General features: G+C 47.7%; 2 protein-coding genes across 4 annotated transcripts in view; one reads left to right on the top strand and one right to left on the bottom strand.

Annotated features, from left to right (window-relative positions):
* LOC143769547 (NACHT domain- and WD repeat-containing protein 1-like) overlaps positions 1 to 1,734 on the top strand; it is a 44,734-nt gene extending 43,000 nt beyond the window's left edge. For both annotated transcript variants that reach the window (XM_077258203.1, XM_077258202.1), the window contains exon 14: positions 1,596 to 1,734. In XM_077258203.1, coding sequence (XP_077114318.1) covers positions 1,596 to 1,684 — 89 coding nt within the window. In that variant the 3' untranslated portion in view covers positions 1,685 to 1,734. The remainder of the gene's footprint in view (positions 1 to 1,595) is intronic.
* On the bottom strand, positions 1,716 to 25,038 carry PIANP (PILR alpha associated neural protein). 2 transcript variants are annotated; one of them, XM_077258205.1, is made up of 6 exons: positions 24,968 to 25,038; positions 23,104 to 23,154; positions 15,461 to 16,026; positions 15,301 to 15,382; positions 10,030 to 10,212; positions 1,716 to 2,249 (listed from the first exon to the last, which is right to left on the bottom strand). In XM_077258205.1, the coding sequence occupies exons 2-6, from the start codon at positions 23,109 to 23,111 to the stop codon at positions 2,228 to 2,230; spliced, it is 861 nt and encodes a 286-aa protein (XP_077114320.1). In that variant the 5' UTR covers positions 23,112 to 23,154; positions 24,968 to 25,038; the 3' UTR covers positions 1,716 to 2,227. The 2 variants fall into 2 exon arrangements, with proteins under 2 accessions (XP_077114320.1, XP_077114319.1); XM_077258204.1 differs by lacking the exon at positions 24,968 to 25,038 and adding an exon at positions 24,682 to 24,820.
* Between the last annotated feature and the right edge of the window lie 108 nt (positions 25,039 to 25,146).

Below are 25,146 nucleotides of genomic sequence, written 5' to 3'. Positions count from 1 at the left end.
GAGCTATTACTCCCTGTTATCAGCCATTTTGGTGAGAGATTCTTTTGCATGGGCTGATTTCTGGCCATATTGAACACATACTGTCGGCAGCGCATATACTGAATAGGCAGAGGGATGTGCTGGCGACAGCGATGTAGATGCAGTCAGCCAACCACAGGGTGTCTGCTCGACCGTCGCCTGATCGCTTCCATGTTTACACAGGGGGTGATAGAGAGCGAGTGCATTTTTGGACACTGTTGGATGATTTATCAGCCCATGTGAAGAGCTGTGACATATATAATCTGGCATAGCATATAGAATAATCTGATATTATAATCTCACACATAATCCAGAGTATTTACTCCTCCAATACGATTATCAGGCAGGAAAGTTCCTTTAATCAGTCATCAATAGGATCCAGATTTTTACCCTTCCACATTATTTAGCAGTTCTGTGCTAAGAAAAGGGGATCTAAGGGGTAATGTTTCCCCTTATGGAGAGTGACAAGCCAGACCTGGCATCTCAAAATTAGGAGACTTGTAGGCCATGCATTCTCCTCTAGGAAATTAAATGTGCAAATAGTCTCTTTAGAGAGGAAGAGGGCTAGAACTCTATAGCGCCACCTATTGGAAGTACGAATCCTAAAAGTCAATATCGACCCTTTAACAGGCCTTGCCACATGATTTGGATAAAAAGCCAAATCAGAATTTCAATTTTCAGGCATGGTGTTTCGAAGTATTGCCCCTCATCAGGGCAAAGTATGAGATCTGATTTGGATAGGTGAGAGAATTATGACTGGAAACTATGGGGTAATTTTTCACCTTGTGGAGAGAGACAAGACAAGCCTGGCATGTCAGACTGAGGAAACTCTCTACGAGGAGAAATGTTACCCCTCACACAGCAAAATCAGATCTCATACTTTGCACTGATGAGGGGCAATCACCCTGAAACACAGTATCTGCAAATTGAGATTCTGGTTTGGATTTTATCCTAAGTCATGTGGCAAGGCTCGTTAAAGGGTTGATATTGACTATTGCTACCTCCAGTAGGTGGCACTAGAGAAAATTGCCCTCTTCTTCTCTGAAGAGACAATTTTCATGCTGAAAAACAAATGGCTATCGTATCCTGGTCAGAAGATATCAATGGAAAAAAAAAATTATTTTCTAAAACGGCACCACACCTAACTATGGCTTCTGCCTAATCACAGCGAACAGGGCTGAGCTGCAAAACCTGTGGACAGGTGGGCTGCTGTTTTGTGACCATAGACACCCCCCCTTAAAGGGATGCTCTGGGGCTGCTAACCCATACGTCAAGAGGTGAGCGACACTGATGGCGCCCAGCGCCAAGACATTGTGCACCTTTCGATGGGATGTCATCACCTCCTGATGTGGAGGCGCTGGAGCCACCCGTTAACTCTTTACTTTCTGCACGGTTGGCAAGCAGGCATTAGTTTTGCTTTAGAGGCTGCTTCCCCTTGTCTTGCCCACTGATTGCCCGTCCTTGCAATGTAGCAGAGGCGTAGCGCGCACAGCCTGGCTCTGTGCATCAGCGTGCCGGCTAGATGTGTCATATCCTTGGCTCACCGTACGCTCAGCTGTGACGATGTTCTTTTCCAGAGGAAGATCTGTGGGCAGCGGACACTGAGAATGAACCGTCTGACGTGCGAGCAGAGCCCCCCGGCTTACACCGCTGCGTACTCCTATAACCAGGGAGAAGCCGACGCCACAATCCACGTCTTACACTCAAAATTACCTTTATTAAAAATAAAACTGTGATCCAAACCCTGAAGATGAGCGGAGAGCGTCCACGTGGTGCAGATGGAGACATTCACAGCACATACGTGTGGGGGGACGGGGTGTAAGCCCTTAGTGATCACATGTTAACAGTCATACATGCTATCATACATAGATAGATATTACATATATGTTCTGCCCCGATGCCGCCGGGCATCCTGGCTCTTCTCCGTGGGCAGCCCTCGGATCACTAGTTATGTGCGCCCATGCATACATACATGTATCATAAATAAACATACAGCCCTGCGGCTGAGGAGGGGGCTACGCCTGGCTAGGTGGGGTCGTCATCCATTGACCGGTCTCTTCTTCTGACACTCGTCTCCTCCCACACACGCGTGTTTTTTGGGGGTGCAGAGGTTTAAGAAACGTGGGGTTGTATACAACCGCCGGCCACCAGGACAGTTCCTATTCTGTTTTATATTCGCCCGCTGTGTCCTTCTACAGTAACAGCGCCATCACATGGTCACCACAGGGATCCTGCAGGAGAGGAGGAAGCGTTAGCAAAAATCAGGAAAATCCCCAATAATCAACTTCTATAAAAAAAAAAATTATATTCGTTTCTTGAAAGAAATTTTTTTTGGAGAAAGCAGGGCGACCATTGGTATGGCCACCAAGTGGCATCACCCCCCATGTGCGGGTGATGTGGGGGGGTCTTTTCAGGTGTTCCCCGTATATAGCGGGTGCTGTGGGGGGCTTCTGGCACGTAAAGATTAATACCTACTAAAAGTGGTCCTAGGAATGGGAATATTGAAGCAGCGACAGGTTAATTGGTCAGAATACGCAGAGTATCGCAGCGATGAGAGGAAGGTGTCAGAGTGTCGCAGGTTGCTGTGTACGGGGTACGGGTCAGGGTGCCCGTGTTGAGCCCTGGCACAGTGGGGTACGGGTCAGGGTGCCTGTGTTGAGCCCTGGCACAGTGGGGTACGGGTCAGGGTGCCCGCGTTGAGCCCTGGAACAGTGGGTATGTGGGGTACGAGTTAGGGTGCCCTTGTTGATCCCTGGCACTGGCACAGTCGGCATGTAGGGTAAGGGTTGGGGTGCCTGTATTGAGCCCTGGCACAGTGGGCATGTGGAGTATGGATCAGGGTGCCCCTGTTGAGCCCTGGCACAGTGGGCATGTGCGGTACAGGTCAGTGTGCCCGTGTTGAGCCTTGGCACAGTAGGTATGGGTCAGAGTGCCTGTCCCTGGCACAGTGGGGTATGGGTCAGGGTGTCCGTGTTGAACCCTGGCACAGTGGGCATGTGGGGTATGGGTCAGAGTGCCTGTGTTGATCCCTGGCACAGTGGGGTATGGGTCAGGGTGTCTGTGTTGAGCCCTGGTACAGTGGGCATGTAGGTTATTGGTCAGAGTGCCTGTGTTGAGCCCTGGCACAGTGGGGTATGGGTCAGGGTGCCCGTATTGAGCCCTGGTACAGTGGGCATGTGGGTATGGATCAGAGTGTCCGTGTTGAACCCTTGCACAGTGGACATGTAGGGTATGGGTCAGAGTGCCTGTGTTGAGCCCTGGCAAAGTGGACATGTGGGTTATGGGTCAGGGTGCCCATGTTCAGCCTTGGCACAGTGGACACGTGCCACCAGAGCCGGACAGTGGAGCGATGGAAGGAGTCCTCTGCTCTGAAGAATCACGTTGTACATTTGGAGGAGATGGTTCCAGGATGCAGTATGGGAAGAAGACACCACAGCGGGGGTGGAGTGATGGGCGACGTCCGCTGGGAAGTCTCGGGCTGTGGCATCATGGATGTGACTCGTGGCCCCGACCCCACAGTCATGGCATCAGTATAGTGATGGTGGAGCAGATAGTGGTCACTTAGGATCCATGAAGGCCGCAGTGAGCAATGCTCAGCACTTGTAGGGTCCGGCGCAGAGACCCCCGGACTCTCAGGAGGGGGAGCGGCACATAACAAGGGCTTATAATGAAGGAGACCGGCACAATGAATTCATTGTCAGTGAGCGGAGATGGTGGAGGCTGCCGGGCGCCGTCTGTCTTCCCTGACATCTTGTCAATGGCGGCGGGTGATTGACAGACGGCAGGAGACTTGATGTGACACCAATATCAATGGCACTACGGACGGCACAGACATTTGTAATTGTTCTAAAAAAATAAATGAAGCAATCTATGGTTTTGTGTACACAGCTTCTATGCAGAGTGATGTGTCGCTATGGTTACAGACTAACAAGCCTCTGTGCAGTCCTCTGTTACTCTATGGCCCCTCTTCTACCTTCTGTAGGTTATGAAGACGAGGGAGAGGCATTTCTTACTTTTAGCTAAAATCTCCTTGAAGTCGTGTGACCCTTCCTTCTTCTCATAAAAAACCAGCAAACTCTGAAGTCTCTGAGCACAGAGGAGCCGCACAACCATCGGGGTCTGACAACTGCCATGATTGGGTTGTCAGCATGCTAATTTATCTGTCGCCCACCAGGTCCCCACACCGTGACCGGCAGGATACACTGGTGGGGCAGCAGACGAGTGCAGTGCTCAGTCTGACCTGTAGGTGTCACTGGTGGGTGAAGCGCGAGGAGCCGGAATTAATTTCCTATAAACGTTCTGTTAAACAATCGGCCATAAATTCTCTCGCTCTGTGATCGTTATTTGTGCACATTTTATGTCACGATTTATAGCTGAAAGGAAAATTACTTTGCTTCAAGGAAAACGAACGCTCAGAAGTATCGGCAGTAAAATCAGACGTGTAGCTAATTATACAGTGGGTGCGGAAAGTATTCAGGCCTCTTTACATTTTTCACTCTTTGTTTCATGGCAGCCATTTGGTAAATTCAAAAAAGGTCATTTTTTTTCCCATTAATGTACACTCTGCACCCCATCTTGACTGAAAAAAAAACAGAAATGTAGAAATTTTTGCAAATTTATTAAGAAGGAAAAAATGAAATATCCTATGGTCATAAGTCTTCAGACCCTTTGCTCAGACACTCATATGTAAGGATACCGTCTCACAGTGGCACTTATGTCGCTACGACGGCACGATCCGTGACGTTCCAGCGATATCCATACGATATCGCAGTGTCGGACACGCAGCAGCGATCAGGGACCCTGCTGAGAATCGTACGTCGTAGCAGATCGTTTGGAACTTTATTTCGTCGCTGGATCTCCCGCTGTCATCGCTGGATCGGTGTGTGTGACACCGATCCAGCGATGCGTTCGCTTGTAACCAGGGTAAACATCGGGTTACTAAGCGCAGGGCCGCGCTTAGTAAGCTAATGTTTACCCTGGTTACCATTGTAAATGTAAAAAAAAAAAAAAAAACCGTACATACTCACATTCCGGTGTCCGTCAGGTCCCTCGCCGTCTGCTTCCCGCACTGACTGACTGCCGGCCGGAAAGTAAAAGCACAGCACAGCGGTGACGTCACCGCTGTGCTCTGCTTTCACTTTACGGCCGGCACTCAGTCAGTGCGGGAAGCAGACGGCGAGGGACCTGACGGACACCGGAATGTGAGTATGTACTGTTTGGTTTTTTTTACATTTAAGATGGTAACCAGGGTAAACATCGGGTTACTAAGCGCGGCCCTGCGCTTAGTAACCCGATGTTTACCCTGGTTACCCGGGGACCTCGGCATCGTTGGTCGCTGGAGAGCTGTCTGTGTGACAGCTCCCCAGCGACCACACAACGACTTACCAACGATCACGGCCAGGTCGTATCGCTGGTCGTGATCGTTGGTAAATCGTTTTGTGTAACGGTACCCTAAGTCACATGCTGTCCATTTCCTTGTGATCCTCCTTGAGATAGTTCTACTCCTTCATTGGAGTCCAGCTGTGTTTAATTATACTGATAGGACTTGATTTGGAAAGGCGCACACCAGTCTATATAAGAGCTCACAGCTCACAGTGCATGTCAGACCAAATGAGGATCATGAGGTCAAAGGACCGAGCCAAGGAGCTCAGAGACAGAATTGTGGCAAGGCACAGATCTGGCCAAGGTTACAACAGAATTTCTGCAGTACTCAATGTTCCCAAGAGCACAGTGGCCTCCATAATCCCTAAATGGAAGAAGTTTGGGACCACCAGAAGTCTTCCTAGACCTGGCCGTCCAGCCAAACTGAGCAATCGTGGGAGAAGAGCCTTGGTGAAGAGAGGTAAAGAAGAACCCCAAGATCACTGTGGCTGAGCTCCAGAGATGCAGTACGGAGATGGGAGAAAGTTCCACAAAGTCAACTATCACTGCAGCCCTCCACCAGTCGGGCCTTTATGGCAGAGTGGCCCGACGGAAGCCTCTCCTCAGTGCAAGACACATGAAAGCCGCATAGTTTGATAAAAAAAACACATGAAGGACTCACAGACTTTGAGAAATAAGATTCTCTGGTCTGATGAGATGAAGATAGACCTTTTTGGTGATAATTCTAAGCGGTATGTGTGGAGAAACCAGGCACTGCTCATCACCTGCCCAATACAATCCCAACAATGAAACATGGTGGTGGCAGCATCATGCTATGGGGGTGTTTTTCAGCTGCAGGGACAGGACGACTGGTTGTCATTGAAGGAAACAAGAATGCGGCCAAGTACAGAGATATCCTGGATGAAAACCTCTTCCAGAGTGCTCTGGAGTTCAGACTTGGCCGAAGCTTCACCTTCCAACAAGACAATGACCCTAAGCACACAGCTAAAATAACAAAGGAGCGGCTTCAGAACAACTCTGTGACCATTCTTGACCGGCCCAGCCAGAGCCCTGACCTAAACCCAACTGAGCATCTCTGGAGAGACCTGAAAATGGCGTTCACCAACGTTCACCATCCAACCAGACGGAACTGGAGAGGATCTGCAAGGAAGAATGGCCGAGGATCCCCAAATCCAGGGGTGAAAAACTTGTTACATCATTCCCAAGAAGACTCATGACTGTACTAGCTCAAAAGGGGCTTCTACCCAATACTGAGCAAAGGGGCTGAAGACTTATGACCATGGGATATTTCAGTTTTTCTTTTTTTTAATAAATTTGCAAAAATGTCTACATTTATTTTTTTTTCAGTCAAGATGGGGTGGAGAGTGAACATTAATGAGGAAAAATGAACTTTATTGAATTTACCAAATGGCTGCAATGAAACAAAGAGTGAAAAATGTAAAGGGGTCTGAATACTTTCCGCACCCACTTTATGTCCATATCCAGAGACACGGCACATAGTATAGTGTGAGGGTCCGCCATGGGTATATGATTTACAGGGACACTCTAATAGGTGGTCCATTATAACCAAGAGACGACTGTTCCACCAGCAGAATATTGAGCGCAGCTCTGGGGTATAATACAGGATGTAACTGAGGATCAGTAATGTAATGTATGTACACAGTGACTGCACCAGCAGAATAGTGAGTGCAGCTCTGGAGTATAATACAGGATGTAACTCAGGATCAGTAGTGTAATGTATGTACACAGTGACTGCACCAGCAGAATAGTGAGTGCAGCTCTGGAGTATAATACAGGATGTAACTCAGGATCAGTAATGTAATGTATGTACACAGTGACTGCACCAGCAGAATAGTGAGTGCAGCTCTGGGGTATAATACAGGATGTAACTCAGGATCCGTAATGTAATGTATGTACACAGTGACTGCACCAGCAGAATAGTGAGTGCAGCTCTGGGGTATAATACAGGATGTAACTGAGGATCAGTAATGTAATGTATGTACACAGTGACTGCACCAGCAGAATAGTGAGTGCAGCTCTGGAGTATAATACAGGATGTAACTGAGGATCAGTAATGTAATGTATGTACACAGTGACTGCACCAGCGGAATAGTGAGTGCAGCTCTGGAGTATAATCCAGGATGTAGCTCAGGATCAGTAATGTAATGTATGTACACAGTGACTGCACCAGCAGAATAGTGAGTGCAGCTCTGGGATATAATACAGGATGTAACTCAGGATCAGTAATGTAATGTATGTCCACAGTGACTGCACCAGCAGAATAGTGCAGCTCTGGGGTATAATACAGGATGTAACTCAGGATCAGTAATGTAATGTATGTACACAGTGACTGCACCAGCAGAATAGTGAGTGCAGCTCTGGAGTATAATACAGGATGTAACTCAGGATCTGTAATGTAATGTATGTACACAGTGACTGCACCAGCAGAATAGTGAGTGCAGCTCTGGGGTATAATACAGGATGTAACTCAGGATCAGTAATGTAATGTATGTACACAGTGACTGCACCAGCAGAATAGTGAGTGCAGCTCTGGAGTATAATACAGGATGTAACTCAGGATCAGTAATGTAATATATGTACACAGTGACTGCACCAGCAGAATAGTGAGTGCAGCTCTGGAGTATAAAACAGGATGTAACTCAGGATCAGTAATGTAATGTATGTACACAGTGACTGCACCAGCAGAATAGTGAGTGCAGCTCTGGAGTATAATACAGGATGTAACTCAGGATCAGTAATGTAATGTATGTACACAGTGACTGCACCAGCAGAATAGTGAGTGCAGCTCTGGAGTATAATACAGGATGTAACTCAGGATCAGTAATGTAATGTATGTATACAGTGACTGCACCAGCAGAATAGTGAGTGCAGCTCTGGGGTATAATACAGGATGTAACTCAGGATCAGTAATGTAATGTATGTTCACAGTGACTGCACCAGCAGAATAGTGAGTGCAGCTCTGGAGTATAATACAGGATGTAACTCAGGATCAGTAATGTAATGTATGTACACAGTGACTGCACCAGCAGAATAGTGAGTGCAGCTCTGGAGTATAATACAGGATGGTACTCAGTATCAGTAATGTAATGTATGTACACAGTGACTGCACCAGCAGAATAGTGAGGGCAGCTCTGGAGTATAATACAGGATGTAACTCAGGATCTGTAATGTATGTACACAGTGACTGCACTAGCAGAATAGTGAGCGCAGCTCTGGAGTATAATATAGGATGTAACTCAGGATCAGTAATGTAATGTATGTACACAGTGACTGCACCAGCAGAATAGTGAGTCCAGCTCTGGAGTATAATACCGGATGTAACTCAGGATCTGTAATGTATGTACACAGTGACTGCACTAGCAGAATAGTGAGTGCAGCTCTGGAGTATCATACAGGAGGTAACTCAGGATCAGTAATGTAATGTATGTACACAGTGACTGCACCAGCAGAATAGTGAGTTTAGCTCTAGGGTATAATACAGGATGTAACTCAGGATCAGTAATGTATGTACACAGTGACTGTACCAGCAGAATAGTGAGTGCAGCTCTGGAATATAATACAGGATGGAACTCAGGATCAGTAATGTAATGTATGTACACAGTGACTGCACCAGCATAATAGTGAGCGCAGCTCTGGAGTATAATACAGGAGGTAACTCAGGATCAGTAATGTAATGTATGTACACAGTGACTGCACCAGCAGAATAGTTAGTGCAGCTCTGGAGTATAATACAGGATATAACTCAGGATCAGTAATGTAATGTATGTACACAGTGACTGCACAAGCAGAATAGCGAGTGCAGCTCTAGAGGATAATACAGGATAAGTAATGTAATTTAGCACAAAGGTCTATAAAGAGCAGGGGCATAGAAAAGATACAAACAAACATTGTAATCCCAGGAACAGAAGACTATAATGATGGACCACCAGGAACACCATTTTGTCCTACTCGGCCACAATGGACAGAACACTGTATCACTGGGCCACCACTTACAAAAAACTGGTTTACCAGGGACTTATTGCTCTTTCACAAGGCCCCTACAGAGTAAACACTGAATTAATGTAATGCAGTACCACTAGGTCACCAGGGACAGAACACCGGACCACAAGAAATTGAATAGAGGATCTGCAGGTACATGATTCTTTATCACTTGGCTATTACGGACAGAAGACTGCATCCCAGGATGATCAGAAGCAGAATACTGGACCACTAGGCCACCAGGGACATGATACTAGACCACTAGGCCACCAGGGACATGATACTGGACCACTAGGCCACCAGGGACATGATACTGGACCACTAGGCCACCAGGGACATGATACTAGACCACTAGGCCACCAGGGACATGATACTAGGCCACCAGGGACATGATACTGGACCACTAGGCCACCAGGGACATGATACTGGACCACTAGGCCACCAGGGACATGATACTGGACCACTAGGCTACCAGGGACATGATACTAGGCCACCAGGGACATGATACTAGACCACTAGGCCACCAGGGACATGATACTGGACCACTAGGCCACCAGGGACATGATACTGGACCACTAGGCCACCAGGGACAGTGCATTGCATTAGTAGCAGTCGCTGCACTTCTCTTACTTGCTTGTCCTGCAGGGGATGCCTCTGTCGTCCAGGCTACTTTTGAAGTCTCCCAGCTTTAAAGGGTGTAGCCCAGGAATATCGGTGTCGGGTGAGAGGTCTGTGAGCGGCTGTAAGCTTCCTTCCTCCGGTAATGTGCCGCGGTCATTCCGGTGACGTCTCCGCTTCTGTTTGCGCTCACAACTGAGGGGAACATAAGAAAGAGCGTGAAATATACGTGATATATCAGTCATATGGCTGACAGCACATCACCAGTAGGGGCGACACCACGGAGGACATAACAGGCTGGCAGCACATCACCAGTAGGGGGCGACACCACGGAGAACATAACAGGCTGGCAGCACATCACCAGTAGGGGGCGACACCACAGAGGACATAACAGGCTGGCAGCACATCACCCATAGGGGGCGACACCACGGAGGACATAACAGGCTGGCAGCACATCACCAGTAGGGGGCGACACCACAGAGGACATAACAGGCTGGCAGCACATCACCAGTAGGGGGTGACACCACGGAGGACATAACAGGCTGGCAGCACATCACCAGTAGGGGGGCGACACCACGGAGGACATAACAGGCTGGCAGCACATCACCAGTAGGGGGCGACACCACGGAGAACATAACAGGCTGGCAGCACATCACCAGTAGGGGGCGACACCACGGAGGACATAACAGGCTGGCAGCACATCACCAGTAGGGGGCGACACCACGGAGGACATAACAGGCTGGCAGCACATCACCAGTAGGGGGCGACACCACGGAGGACATAACAGGCTGGCAGCACATCACCAGTAGGGGGCGACACCACGGAGGACATAACAGGCTGGCAGCACATCACCAGTAGGGGGCGACACCACAGAGGACATAACAGGCTGGCAGCACATCACCAGTAGGGGGCGACACCACGGAGGACATAACAGGCTGGCAGCACATCACCCATAGGGGGTGACACCAGAGGGCATAACAGGCTGGCAGCACATTACCAGTAGGGGGTGACACCACGGAGGACATAACAGGCTGGCAGCACATCACCAGTAGGGGGCGACACCACGGAGGACATAACAGGCTGGCAGCACATCACCAGTAGGGGGCGACACCACAGAGGACATAACAGGCTGGCAGCACATCACCAGTAGGGGGCGACACCACGGAGGACATAACAGGCTGGCAGCACATCACCCATAGGGGCTGACACCAGAGGGCATAACAGGCTGGCAGCACATTACCAGTAGGCGGTGACACCACGGAGGACATAACAGGCTGGCAGCACATCACCCATAGGGGGTGACACCAGAGGGCATAACAGGCTGACAGCACATCACCAGTAGGGGGCGACACCATGGAGGACATAACAGGCTGGCAGCACATCACCAGTAGGGGGCGACACCACGGAGGACGTAACAGGTTGGCAGCACATTACCAGTAGGGGGTGACACCACGGAGGACATAACAGGCTGGGAGCACATCACCAGTAGGGGGCGACACCACAGAGGACATAACAGGCTGACAGCACATCACCAGTAGGGGGCGACACCACGGAGGACATAACAGGCTGGCAGCACATCACCAGTAGGGGGCGACACCACAGAGGACATAACAGGCTGGCAGCACATTACCAGTAGGGGGTGACACCACGGAGGACATAACAGGCTGGCAGCACATCATCAGTAGGGGGCGACACCATGGAGGACATAACAGGCTGGCAGCACATCACCAGTAGGGGGCGACACCACGGAGGACATAACAGGCTGACAGCACATCACCAGTAGGGGGCGACACCACAGAGGACATAACAGGCTGACAGCACATCACCCATAGGGGGCGACACCAGAGGGCATAACAGGCTGACAGCACATCACCAGTAGGGGGCGACACCACGGAGGACATAACAGGCTGGCAGCACATTACCAGTAGGGGGCGACACCAGAGGGCATAACAGGCTGACAGCACATCACCAGTAGGGGGTGACACCACGGAGGACATAACAGGCTGGCAGCACATCACCAGTAGGGGGCGACACCACAGAGGACATAACAGGCTGGCAGCACATCACCCATAGGGGGCGACACCACGGAGGACATAACAGGCTGGCAGCACATCACCAGTAGGGGGCGACACCACGGAGGACATAACAGGCTGGCAGCACATCACCAGTAGGGGGCGACACCACAGAGGACATAACAGGCTGGCAGCACATCACCAGTAGGGGGCGACACCACGGAGGACATAACAGGCTGACAGCACATCACCAGTAGGGGGCGACACCACAGAGGACATAACAGGCTGACAGCACATCACCCGTAGGGGGCGACACCAGAGGGCATAACAGGCTGACAGCACATCACCAGTAGGGGGCGACACCACGGAGGACATAACAGGCTGACAGCACATCACCAGTAGGGGGCGACACCAGAGGGCATAACAGGCTGACAGCACATCACCAGTAGGGGGCGACACCACGGAGGACATAACAGGCTGGCAGCACATCACCAATAGGGGGCGACACTACGGAAGACATAACAGGCTGGCAGCACATCACCAGTAGGGCGTGCGTCAGCTGCTGAAGAAACTCACAATACACCTCAGCTCAGCTGCTGCAGAATTTCATAATAAACATCTCAACTGCTGCAGAACCTCATAATATACCTCAGCTGCTGCAGAACTTCATAATACACCTCAGCTGCTGCAGAACCTCATAATACACATGTCACCTGCTGCAAAACCTCATAATACACCTCAGCTGCTGCAGAACCTCATACACCTCTGCTGCAGCAGAACATCATCATGCACATCATATTTGTGGGTCCATCACACGACAGGACAGATTTCTACACAATGACAGCAAGCAGAGATCTATAAAACTGTATGAAACTGATTTGATATTTTGCTGGAAAATCATTTTCTATAATACAAGAATATCATTTATTTGCTAAAATTGGAACCTGTGTCCCCGGGAACATGTGGACGTTTGGATGGAGTCTCACTGAGACCCTTTCCCTCTGAGGTCCTATTTGTGGGACTGTCCTGGAATCAATGGGACCGTGGGAAGTGAGAGAACGCTGAAGCTGTAATTAGGTTCCACCTACAGTGACCTCAGGTGCAGATTTCACCTGCATCAAAGCTTGAGCGAGTCCTGATCGTGTGCACATACCCTTATTGTGGAGCCCTGCGTACAGGTGATGGCTGGTGCAGTGGAGCCTCTGGTGCAGCGGAGCCTCTGGTGCAGCGGAACTCCTGATGCAGCAGAACCTCTGGTGCAGCGGAGCCCCTGGTGCGACGGTGTCCCTGATGCAGCGGAGCCTCTGGTGCAGCGGAGCCTCTGATGCAGCGGAACTCCTGATGCAGCGGAACCCCTGATGCAGCGGAACCCCTGATGCAGCAGAGCCTCTGGTGCAGCGGAGCCCCTGGTGCCACGATGTCCCTGATGCAGCGGAGCCTCTGATGCAGCGGAACCCCTGATGCAGCGGAACCCCTGGTGCAGCGGAACCCCTGGTGCAGCGGAGCCCCTGGTGCAGCGGAGCCCCTGGTGCAGCGGAGCCCCTGATGCAGCGGAACCCCTGATGCAGCGGAGCCCCTGATGCAGCGGAGCCCCTGATGCAGCGGAGCCCCTGATGCAGCAGAGCCCCTGATGCAGCGGAGCCCCTGGTGCAGCGGAGCCCCTGGTGCAGCGGAACCCCTGGTGCAGCGGAGCCCCTGGTGCAGCGGAGCCCCTGGCACCGCTGATCCCTGGCTCTCCCCGCCCCTCCAGTACATGGGATCAGGGATTTGTAGTGAAAAATCGTCGCACCATAAAGTATTTTTATGATGTAAATAGTGATGCAGAAAATTCAAGGTGACATCGCAGCCGGATGGATCTGTAATGTAATTTGTTCTGTGGGGGAAGCAAAGTTCCTCTGCTGCGCTGTGACGAGGAGTCATGCAGAAGGACACAGCAGGGGAGCACTCAGCGCCGCTACAATTAAAGGCTCATAATGGTTGCCAGTCATTTATCCAAAGTAAGTGCATGCCTTCTACATGGCTCAGATTATGCAACGACATAAGCAGCTGGAACCACATAGACGAATATAGATTTACAAATGTTACTGTATATTCTGTAATGAAATGTCTATCATTATGTCATCTCCAACCAATTAACTCCAAGCCTCATGCTGCCTCCGTGGCTGGTATCACATAAGCTTATTCCCTGGACCAAGCTGGTTTCACCTGGGCATCTCCTGTATATAATTATATATGTACAGCTGGTATAACCTGGGCATCTCCAGTATGTAATTATATATGTACAGCCGGTATAACCTGGGCATGTCCTGTATATAATTATATATGTACAGCCGGTATAACCTGGGCATCTCCTGTATATAATTATATATGTACAGCTGGTTTCACCTGGGCATCTCCTGTATATAATTATATATGTACAGCTGGTATAACCTGGGCATCTCCAGTATGTAATTATATATGTACAGCCGGTATAACCTGGGCATCTCCTGTACATAATTATATATGTACAGCTGGTATAACCTGGGCATCTCCTGTATATAATTATATATGTACAGCTGGTATAACCTGGGCATCTCCTGTATATAATTATATATGTACAGCTGGTATAACCTGGGCATCTCCTGTATATAATTATATATGTACAGCTGGTATAACCTGGGCATCTCCTGTATATAATTATATATGTATAGCTGGTATAACCCGGGTATCTCCTGTATATAATTATATATGTACAGCCGGTATAACCTGGGCATGTCCTGTATATAATTATATATGTACAGCTGGTATAACCTGGGCATCTCCTGTATATAATTATATATGTACAGCTGGTTTCACCTGGATATCTCCTGTATATAATTATATATGTACAGCCGGTATAACCTGGGCATGTCCTGTATATAATTATATATGTACAGCTGGTATAACCTGGGCATCTCCTGTATATAATTATATATGTACAGCTGGTTTCACCTGGATATCTCCTGTATATAATTATATATGTACAGCCGGTATAACCTGGGCATCTCCTGTATATAATTATATATGTACAGCTGGTATAAGTCCTACATCTTCCTGTATATACTGAATATGCAGCATGCTGATATAACCTGGGCATCTTCCTGATACATTGTACATATGTATAAAACATTGATGTTCTGCTTTGCTGCCTGAGAGCTAACAGTGAAGCAGCAGTGGACTTACAGATGTGGACGTACAGATGTGGCACTGGTGATTGGATGGAAGACACAATGTGATATTGATAATTACTCACCAGAACTTGATGATTATCCCGGTTGCCACGAACACAATGACCACTGAGATGACGATCGTCACATACAATTGGGGGTCCGTTCCTGTTAAGAAAGGCAGAAATTAAGAAGGTGCAGAGACCATCTTGGATTTTGAGGTTTTTTTTCAAGATTTCCCCTTACCCTCATCTTGTGGAGGAAATCCGTGGGGTCTGAGTGTCGTCGGGACCCCTCGCAGATCTAGTCCTCGTGCTGGCTCATTATTTTCCAAGATGCCCCACTCCGAATGGTAAAAAGGTCTAGGAGTGGAAGAACTCTGAGCCCCTTCTTCGTCCGATACTGTAGGGTCCCACAAGATGGCCCATGGGTATTGTGATGGGGGAACTGCTCCTTCGATGGCTGCAGGGAAGAGCAAGCTAGACGCCGAGGACTGACGCTTGCCTCGTGTGGGCGCAGAGCGCTGGTGGAGATACTTATGGTTCCTGTGGGCGAAGTATGTGATTTTTGGTGGAAAGTCTTGTGATCCGATCATGGAGGAAGCATGAAGGTCGAGATGGTGAGTAGAGGCTGAGGGTTGTGGAGCAGGATGATGGAAGGAGTGTAGATGCTTAAGGACAGCTGGGATAGAGGAAGATCTTATTGCACTATGGTGGGGAGACCTCGTAGGGTGCAGGACATTGGGGAGTGAGGAGCACGTGCTTGATAGGAGTACTGAATAATAAATGAAGAAGGTAGAAGGAAAACCAGACCTGAGAGAGAGGGGCAAGGTTAGTAGATTGACTTCAACATCAACCCCCCTGCCTTGGTTCATTTGCCCTACCTAGTTGCCCTATACTGAGCTCAGCTCAATTAATTCCTTAAAGGAATTGTCCAACTTTTTACAAATCCATTCAGTTAAGAGGTTGCCACAAAACTGAGCTGACCATGAAAAGTCTCAGCACTAGGACCCAGAGCGATCAGCTGTATCCTGGCAGCAAGTGTTCAGTTTCCCTGCAGCACTCCCACAGGAGCAGTGAAGTATTACACGACGCTTACTGAAGTCAGTAGCCTGTTCATGTAATATCCGGTCCACCATAGCAGTTTGCTTTGACATGGCTGAGGGATTTATTCCTTGTCTGTTACCACAGAGACACACGGGTCTACATAAGAGCTGCATACATAATATTGTAATGGAATTTTTTTAAAAGAAGTATATTTGAAACTTACAAATTACTTGTTTTAGATGGATTGGAGTGCTAAAACCTGGATGCAAAAGTCTACATACCTTTCTAATGGTACATACAAATTCATAGATCGATTTGTAATACAAACCCAAATCCCAAAAAGTTGAGACGCAGTGTAAAATGTAAAGAAAACAAGATTGCAATGATCGGGGAATCTCTTATCGCCATATTTTATTCACAGCAGAACATAGCACAGATCAGAAGGTGAACGTTGGACATTTTTCTATTTCAGTTGCACTAATGAACTCATCTAGAAATTGATGTCAGCGACACATCTGAAAAAAGTTGGAACCAGTTTAACAAAAGGCTGGAAAAGTAAGTGATACTAAGGAAAAACATCCAGAGTCAATTTATAACGAAGTGAAAAGACTGTTTGTAAAGAGCATTGTATAGAGAGGCAGAGTCTCACAGAAGCAAAGATGGTTGGAGGTCATGAATCTGAATGACTGTGTCTAAAACTTGTGGAACAATTTCAGAAACATTTTCAGCAAAGACTTTGAATATCCTACATGTACAGGACATAATATCATAAGATTCAGAGATTCTGGAGAAATCCATGAGCAGAAGGGACAAGAGCAGGTGACATTGCAGTAAATAAAGACCTGATTCTGTCATGTAAATCACTGCACGGGCTCAGGAAAACTTCCAGAAATCATTCTCTGTTAACACAGTTCTCCGTGCAATCGACAAATGCAACTGACAGCTCTATCATGTAAAGAAGACGCTAAATATCAGCACAATCCAGAAATGCTCATTTACAATGCACTAAGCAAAATGCAAAAGTGTTCTGTGGTTGCATAAATTAAAATGTTAAATATTGTATGGCAACCACGGATGCTGTATCCTGTGGAATCAGGAGGAGAGGGACCTTCCAGCTTGTTACCAAGGAGAGGGACCATCCACCTTGTTATCAAGGAGAGGGATTTTTCAGCTTGTTATCAAGGAGAGGAACCATCCAGCTTGTTATCAAGGAGAGGGATCATCCAGCTTGTTATCAAGGAGAGGGATCATCCAGCTTGTTATCAAGGAGAGGGATCATCCAGCTTGTTATCAAGCAGAGGGACCATCCAGCTTGTTATCAAGCAGAGGGACCATCCAGCTTGTTATCAAGCAGAGGGACCATCCAGCTTGTTATCAAGGAGAGGGACCATCCAGACTTATCAAGGAGAGGGATCTTCCAGCTTGTTAGCAAGGAGAGGGACCATCCAGCTTGTTATCAAGGAGAGGGACCATCCAGCTTATTATCAAGGAGAGGGAACATCCAGCTTGTTATCAAGGAGAGGGATCATCCAGCTTGTTATCAAGGAGAGGGACCATCCAGCTTGTTATCAAGGAGAGGGACCATCCAGACTGTTATCAAGGAGAGGGATTGTTCAGCTTGTTATCAAGGAGAGGGACCATCCAGCTTGTTATCAAGGAGAGGGACCATGCAGCTTCTTAAAAAGGAGAGGGACCATCCAGCTTGTTATCAAGGAGATGCTCCATCCAGCTTGTTATCAGTGGACAATTCTGCATCTCTGATGGTATGGGGGACATTAGTGCCTATAGCAGGGGCAGCGCACACATGAAAGGCTCCATCACTGCTGATCCTTATATAGAGGTGATAGAACAACAACTGCTCCATCCAGGCAATGTCCGTTTCAGAGAAGGACTTGTATATTTCAGCAATGGTAAACCACAGACTGCCTCCATCACAGAAGCACGACTCTTGCAGAAGAAGAGTTATGGTGATGATCCGGCCGCCTGCAGTCCTAAGTTTTAACCAAATGAAAACATTTGTCACGTTATGAGACTAAAAATCCGGCAAAGGTCCCGAACTGTGGAGCAGGGAGAATCCGACATCAGACAAGAAGGGGCAATAGTCCACTCCCAAAATTCCAGCATTTGTGTCTTCACCTCCCAGATGTCTATAGATGTGTAAAAAAAAAAAAGAGGCGTACACAATGGTGGTCACGGCTTGGGTACAGTGTTTTCTGAGATGTGTCGCTGTCATCAATTTCTAAATGACTTAATTGAAATTGAGTTAAATGAAATGGAGACATGTCCCACACTCACCTTCTGATGTGTTCTACACTCACCGGCCACTTTATTAGGTACACCATGCTAGTAATGGGTTGGACCCCTTTTGCCTTCAGAACTGCCTCAATTCTTCGTGGCATAGATTCAACAAGGTGCTGGAAGCATTCCTCAGAGATTTTGGTCCATATTGACATGATGGCATCACACAGTTGCCGCAGATTTGTCGGCTGCACATCCCAAAGATGCTCCATACAAGGCAGGATGGATCCATGCTTTCATGTTGTTTACGCCAAATTCTGACCCTACCATCCGAATGTCGCAGCAGAAATCGAGACTCATCAGACCAAGCAACGTTTTTCCAATCTTCTACTGTCCAATTTCGATGAGCTTGTACAAATTGTAGCCTCAGTTTCCTGTTCTTAGCTGAAAGGAGTGGTACCCGGTGTGGTCTTCTGCTGCTGTAGCCCATCTGCCTCAAAGTTCGACGCACTGTGCGTTCAGAGATGCTCTTAGGCCTACCTTGGTTGTAACGGGTGGCGATTTGAGTCACTGTTGCCTTTCTATCAGCTCGAACCAGTCTGCCCATTCTCCTCTGACCTCTGGCATCAACAAGGCATTTCCGCCCACAGAACTGCCGCTCACTGGATTTTTTTTCTTTTTCGGACCATTCTCTGTAAACCCTAGAGATGGTTGTGCGTGAAAATCCCAGTAGATCAGCAGTTTCTGAAATACTCAGACCAGCCCTTCTGGCACCAACAACCATGCCACGTTCAAAGGCACTCAAATCACCTTTCTTCCCCATACTGATGCTCGGTTTGAACTGCAGGAGATTGTCTTGACCATGTCTACATGCCTAAATGCACTGAGTTGCCGCCATGTGATTGGCTGATTAGAAATTAAGTGTTAACAAGAAGTTGGACAGGTGTACCTAATAAAGTGGCCAGTGAGTGTATGTTCCACTGTGACTAAAACATGGTGATAAGAGATTCCCAGATCTTTGCATTCTTGTTCTCTTTGCATTTTACACAGTGTCACAACTTTTTGAGAATTTGAGTTGTACTTAACTTTCCTCTGTGGTGGCGCTACGTGTCATTTGAACACTTGTTGCTGGTTTGTTCTGCAGATTACCGCTGGTCACTGGGGGTCCCAGCAGTAGTCGCCCTACCGTCAGTTTTGTTGTCAGCTTAATCTTGACAAAAGGAATTGTCCAAAGCAGAAAATCCTTCAAAGACATCTGAAGAAATTAAGTCAAGGTGTAAATACGTTTAATTTTTTTTATACTGTACCGATTCTAAGTTACAGCCTCTATTATTCTCCACAGCTGCATTCACAGTTCTGCTGGTTATTATTGAATCAGCAAGATAATTGACACAGTCAGGAGGCCAGTTAGCTTCTCCTGTATTGGTTTAATTTGTTTCCTAGAATGCAAATCACCAGAGCATTCTAAGATTACTTCCATAATATGTAAGCGCTTTATTGTTACCATGTGAGCAATCAACTATTACTTCCACACTCTATGAGCATTCTATTAATGTTGCCATACTATGTGAACATTCTACTATTGTGTCTCTATTATGTGAGCATTCTCTGCCATCTGAGTATTCTGTAAGCATTCTTCTGCTTACCTGCTATGTAAAGCCTTTTTATTGCTTGTGAGCATTCTATTGCTTTCATACTGCACAAGCAATGTACTTTTTCGCTTTATTTGTCAGCATTCTCCTATGGCTTCCTTTCTATATGAACATTCTTCTACTGTGTATCTATTATGAAACTATTCTACTATGTGATGATTCTACCATTGTTTCACTATTATGTAAGAATTACACTATTACTTCCTTACTATTTGAGCATTCTTCTACTGCTTCTCTACTATGTAAGCATTCTTCTATTCTCTACTAGGTAAGCACTCGATTCTACTATTGCTTCCCTACTTTGTGGGCATACTTCTATTGCCTCCTCATTATGTGAGCATTATATTTCTTCCATACTATGTGAGCATTGTACTATTGCTTCTTTACTTTGTGAGAATTCTACTATTCCCTCACCATTATGAGAGCATTCTGCTATTCCCTCCCCATTATTTGAGCATTCCACTAGTCCCTTCCCGTTATGTGAGCATTCTACTATCCCTTCCCATTATGAGAGCATTCTGCTATTCCCTTCCCGTTATGAGAGCATTCTGCTAGTCCCTTCCCATTATGTGAGCATTCTACTATCCCTTCTTTACTATGTGAGCATTCCAGTCTTGATTCTACAATATGTGAGCATTCTATTACCTCTCCACTATGTGAGCATTCTGCTATTCTCTTCCCATTATGTGAGCATTCTGCTATTCCCTCCCCATTATGTGAGCATTCTACTATTCCCTTCCCATTATGTGAGCATTCTACTATTCCCTTCCCACTATGTGAGCATTCTGCTATTCCCTCCCCATTATGTGAGCATTCTACTATTCCCTTCCCATTATGAGAGCATTCTGCTATTCCCTTCCCGTTATGAGAGCATTCTGCTAGTCCCTTCCCGTTATGAGAGCATTCTGCTAGTCCCTTCCCATTATGTGAGCATTCTACTATCACTTCTTTACTATGTGAGCATTCCAGTCTTGATTCTACAATATGTGAGCATTCTACTATTACCTCTCCACTATGTGAGCATGTGCCGTTATGCTTCATTATGATACTATCTGCTAATACTCTGGCTATGTGACTATTAATTTCTATTAAGACACTTTATAGCAATGTTTATCCACACTTTTTCTTCCTGATATAAGGGCTGTGAGCACTGTATTATTGCTTCCTTGCTCTGCAATTATGAAAGCATTGCCCACACCGTGGACATTCCCATTTTTTTTCTACTTGTGATGATCAATCTAATCTTAACGCTGCATATGCTGATGTACTTTCACTTCTCTCCCATTCTTCGGATTCTAACCTTTCTTACATTCTGTACATTCTGCCTCCGCTCACACGTCAGATTATTGTATTGGCCATACCACACTTTCTCCTTATCCAGTATCATACAGGCAGATCCCAGCGGTTTCGTGCATACAGATTGATTATTCCGTTTAATGCGATGTGTATGATTTTTTATGCTGTGATCACCCCCTAGTGGTGGCTGCAGGCAGTCAGAATGTCAGAATTTACAGAGAAACCTGCGACAAGGATTCTTCCTCCTATTCTGCCAACAGTATCTGACTGTTATTTTCATGTACTCTCCAAAAGTGTCCTTTGTAGCCCAAATAGATGCTTCATAATGATAAAATAAAAAGATCTTTCATGCTTGCATTGCCAGTTGCTAATGAGCTCTGTCCAGTCGAAGAGGTGGGGACCATTCAAAGAAGAGTCAAGAAGTTCACCCTTTGTAATCCCTCCAAATATGGCTTGAATCCAATCCTTGAGGACAGAAAAAAAACTCCACAAGTCCTGTTGAGATATTATGTGCACTCGGTGGAGGTGCATGAGTCTTATTCACTGTATTTGCATCAATGGCCCAAGTGCAAGATTTTGGAAAGGTTTGTGATGATGTATCTAGTCCTCCGAGATGTCAATCAATCCAGGCTGGTGGGATTAGGGTTCAGTTTGTATATTCTCACATGCAGTGGTCCGTACCCCGGATAGTTTTGTATCCGTACATACAGTGCATTCAGACGGTTTCCCTTTATGGAGCGCTCTAATCTGTCTACCTTTCTTGCTTCCTTGAATGTCACGTATTATAACTACTCCCTTTCTCGCAGTCTAGACATTGTAGCATGGTGGCACCTTACATGCAGAACATTCTAATATTGCTCCATTGTACGAGTGATTCTAATCTTTGTACCTTTAAATCCTGGACTTTCTAGTTTTGCTTTTCTCAAGATGTAAACAATTCTCACATCCCTTCGTCCGAAGGTGTCCGCCATGCAAACAGCACGTTCTAACACTGTTTCCTTACGGAAAGCATTCTATCTGGACCATCGTGAGATCGATGTTTGCTCCTGTAAACACTCTGCACATTCTAATTCTGCTTTCCCCACGGAAGCAGCAATGTTTCCCTACACGAAGCGATCTAACCTAACACAAACATTCTCTGTTCTCTCTCACGCTTTGGCCATTGTAGCATCGTCATATTCTGATCTTTCTACATCAATCGCTGCGCGCTCTAATTTCCGGCATTCTAACTTTGTTTCCTAGAAGAATGAGCGTTCTACCATTTCTGCCTCCAAATATTTAACTCTGTTATTATTTTACAGTTTATTCTTTGTTTCTAAAACGTCTCGGATGATCTAAATATTGTAATTTACAAACATAAATCCTAGATATACTGATGTACCCCACATCTATAGACCCACACCAGTATTTTTCCACTATATCTCGTAAATTCTGAGACATATCCTATACGTTATATTCCATACATATCTCTTCTGTATATGTATCCAATATATCCTATGCATCATATAAACACATATAACCTTAATACACACACATATACTTTGTGTATCCTTATATCGCTACAAGGGTATACAGACTTCCGTAAGTCATAGCCTTCCACCCTTATTACCCCCACACCCAGTTTACACTGTTTACCCCATTATATGGTCTTACATACCACGTCATGTTGGACCGCACAGAGTTAACCCCAAGACGAGATGATCATTGCCTGTGGGTAGAAGATTCGATTAGACGGAGACATCTGTAGAATAGCCTACACTTCCCTGGTTACCCATTGTTCTGGTCCATCCCATAATATTCCCGAACCCTCCCAGTAAGATCATAGACAGACATCCTCTGTACCCTGATATCTGCAAGTGGGAGCTGGAAAAATACCACCGAAATGGCATCAGTCATTATAGGGTGTTATATAAATAAGGGGGGATGTGTGGCGGTGCCAGCGGAGGGGTGCCACTTGTCTCTGCCCTGGCGGGGGGGATTTACCTACAGGTCTGGCTCTTTGGAAAGTCTGTCTAGGACTCTGTATAGGGAGCGGAGGTATATAGACGACGTTCAAAGATGAAACGCAATCAGTGCGGTCAGGTCGTCAAGTAAGACAGATGATAGAAAAGAGACCTGCACTTGGGTTTACTGAGCTGGTGCTTATAGTTCTACAGCCCCCCCTCCCCCATACTTCCCCATGGCACATGTTGCTTTCTTTCAGCTCTGGTTCTGGAAGGTGAATACTTTGTATCACACCTGGGGCTGAAGACAGCAACAAGGTAACTGGTGGCACTAAGGCACAAGTCAGTGACACACCCACCCGGCGTGCAGTGTCAGTGCCACACACAAAGCATGCAGTGTCAGTGCCACACAGCGTGCAGTGTCAGTGCCACACACCGTGCAGTGTCAGTGCCACACACCGTGCAGTGTCAGTGCCACACACACCGTGCAGTGTCAGTGCCACACACATGCAGTGTCAGTGCCACACAGCGTGCAGTGTCCGTGCCACACAGAGTGCAGTGTCAGTGCCACACACAAAGCATGCAGTGTCAGTGCCACACACCGTGCAGTGTCAGTGCCACAGAGTGCAGTGTCAGTGCCACACACACAGAGTGCAGTGTCACACACAGCGTGCAGTGTCAGTGCCACACACATGCAGTGTCAGTGCCACACAAAGTGCAGTGTCAGTGCCACACAGGGTGCAGTGTCAGTGCCACACAGGGTGCAGTGTCAGTGCCACACAGGGTGCAGTGTCAGTGCCACACACAGGGTGCAGTGTCAGTGCCACACACAGGGTGCAGTGTCAGTGCCACACACAGGGTGCAGTGTCAGTGCCACACAGGGTGCAGTGTCAGTGCCACACATAGGGTGCAGTGTCAGTGCCACACACAGGGTGCAGTGTCAGTGCCACACACAGGGTGCAGTGCCACACACAGGGTGCAGTGTCAGTGCCACACATAGGGTGCAGTGTCAGTGCCACACACAGGGTGCAGTGTCAGTGCCACACACAGGGTGCAGTGTCAGTGCCACACACACAGGGTGCAGTGTCAGTGCCACACATAGGGTGCAGTGTCAGTGCCACACACAGGGTGCAGTGTCAGTGCCACACACACACCGAGTGCTGCAGCCTCACACCCATCCGCACCGCTCCGTGCACAACAGGTGGATCTGCCCAAAGCTCCGGAGAAGGAAGGATTTCCTCTCCCCAGTAACCATCACACACAGGACACACCGCGGCGCACGGGGCTCTGACCTCCGCTCTGGGCGCAGCTGGTTTTGGGGCGACGCTCCCGTGTCCCTCCGCTCCTCTGTCTGGCGGCTCCTGCTCTCTCTCCCTCCCTTCCATCCGCTCCTGTTATCTCTCCCTCCCTCGCTGACTGTCTCCACCTTCCTCTTCTCCTGCTCTTTACCCTTCCTTGTCCACTGTTGCATGTAAGATGTAACACTCTGCAGCGTCTCGGGGGACGGCGGGAGCGACGCTCTGCGGGGTCGGGGGGCTCAGGGGCGACTTTCTCTACTTCACCGGGTATTATACTGACATATGGCTTCCGTGGGAGCCGGGGGGTTAATGGAGGGACGAGGAGCCGGGCTGTGAGGAGCCGGGCTGTGAGGAAGCGGTTAATGGCGGGATGCTCTGCAGAGCTGCGCTAATGGACAAGTTATTGCCGGCGCTGACAGGACGAGGACATTGCGAGAGGAGGACGCCGCTCCCCGGGTG

This window comes from Ranitomeya variabilis, chromosome 4 (assembly GCF_051348905.1).
Source record: "Ranitomeya variabilis isolate aRanVar5 chromosome 4, aRanVar5.hap1, whole genome shotgun sequence".
Classification (NCBI taxonomy): domain Eukaryota; kingdom Metazoa; phylum Chordata; class Amphibia; order Anura; family Dendrobatidae; genus Ranitomeya; species Ranitomeya variabilis.
This window is presented reverse-complemented; position numbering and strand designations above follow the sequence as displayed.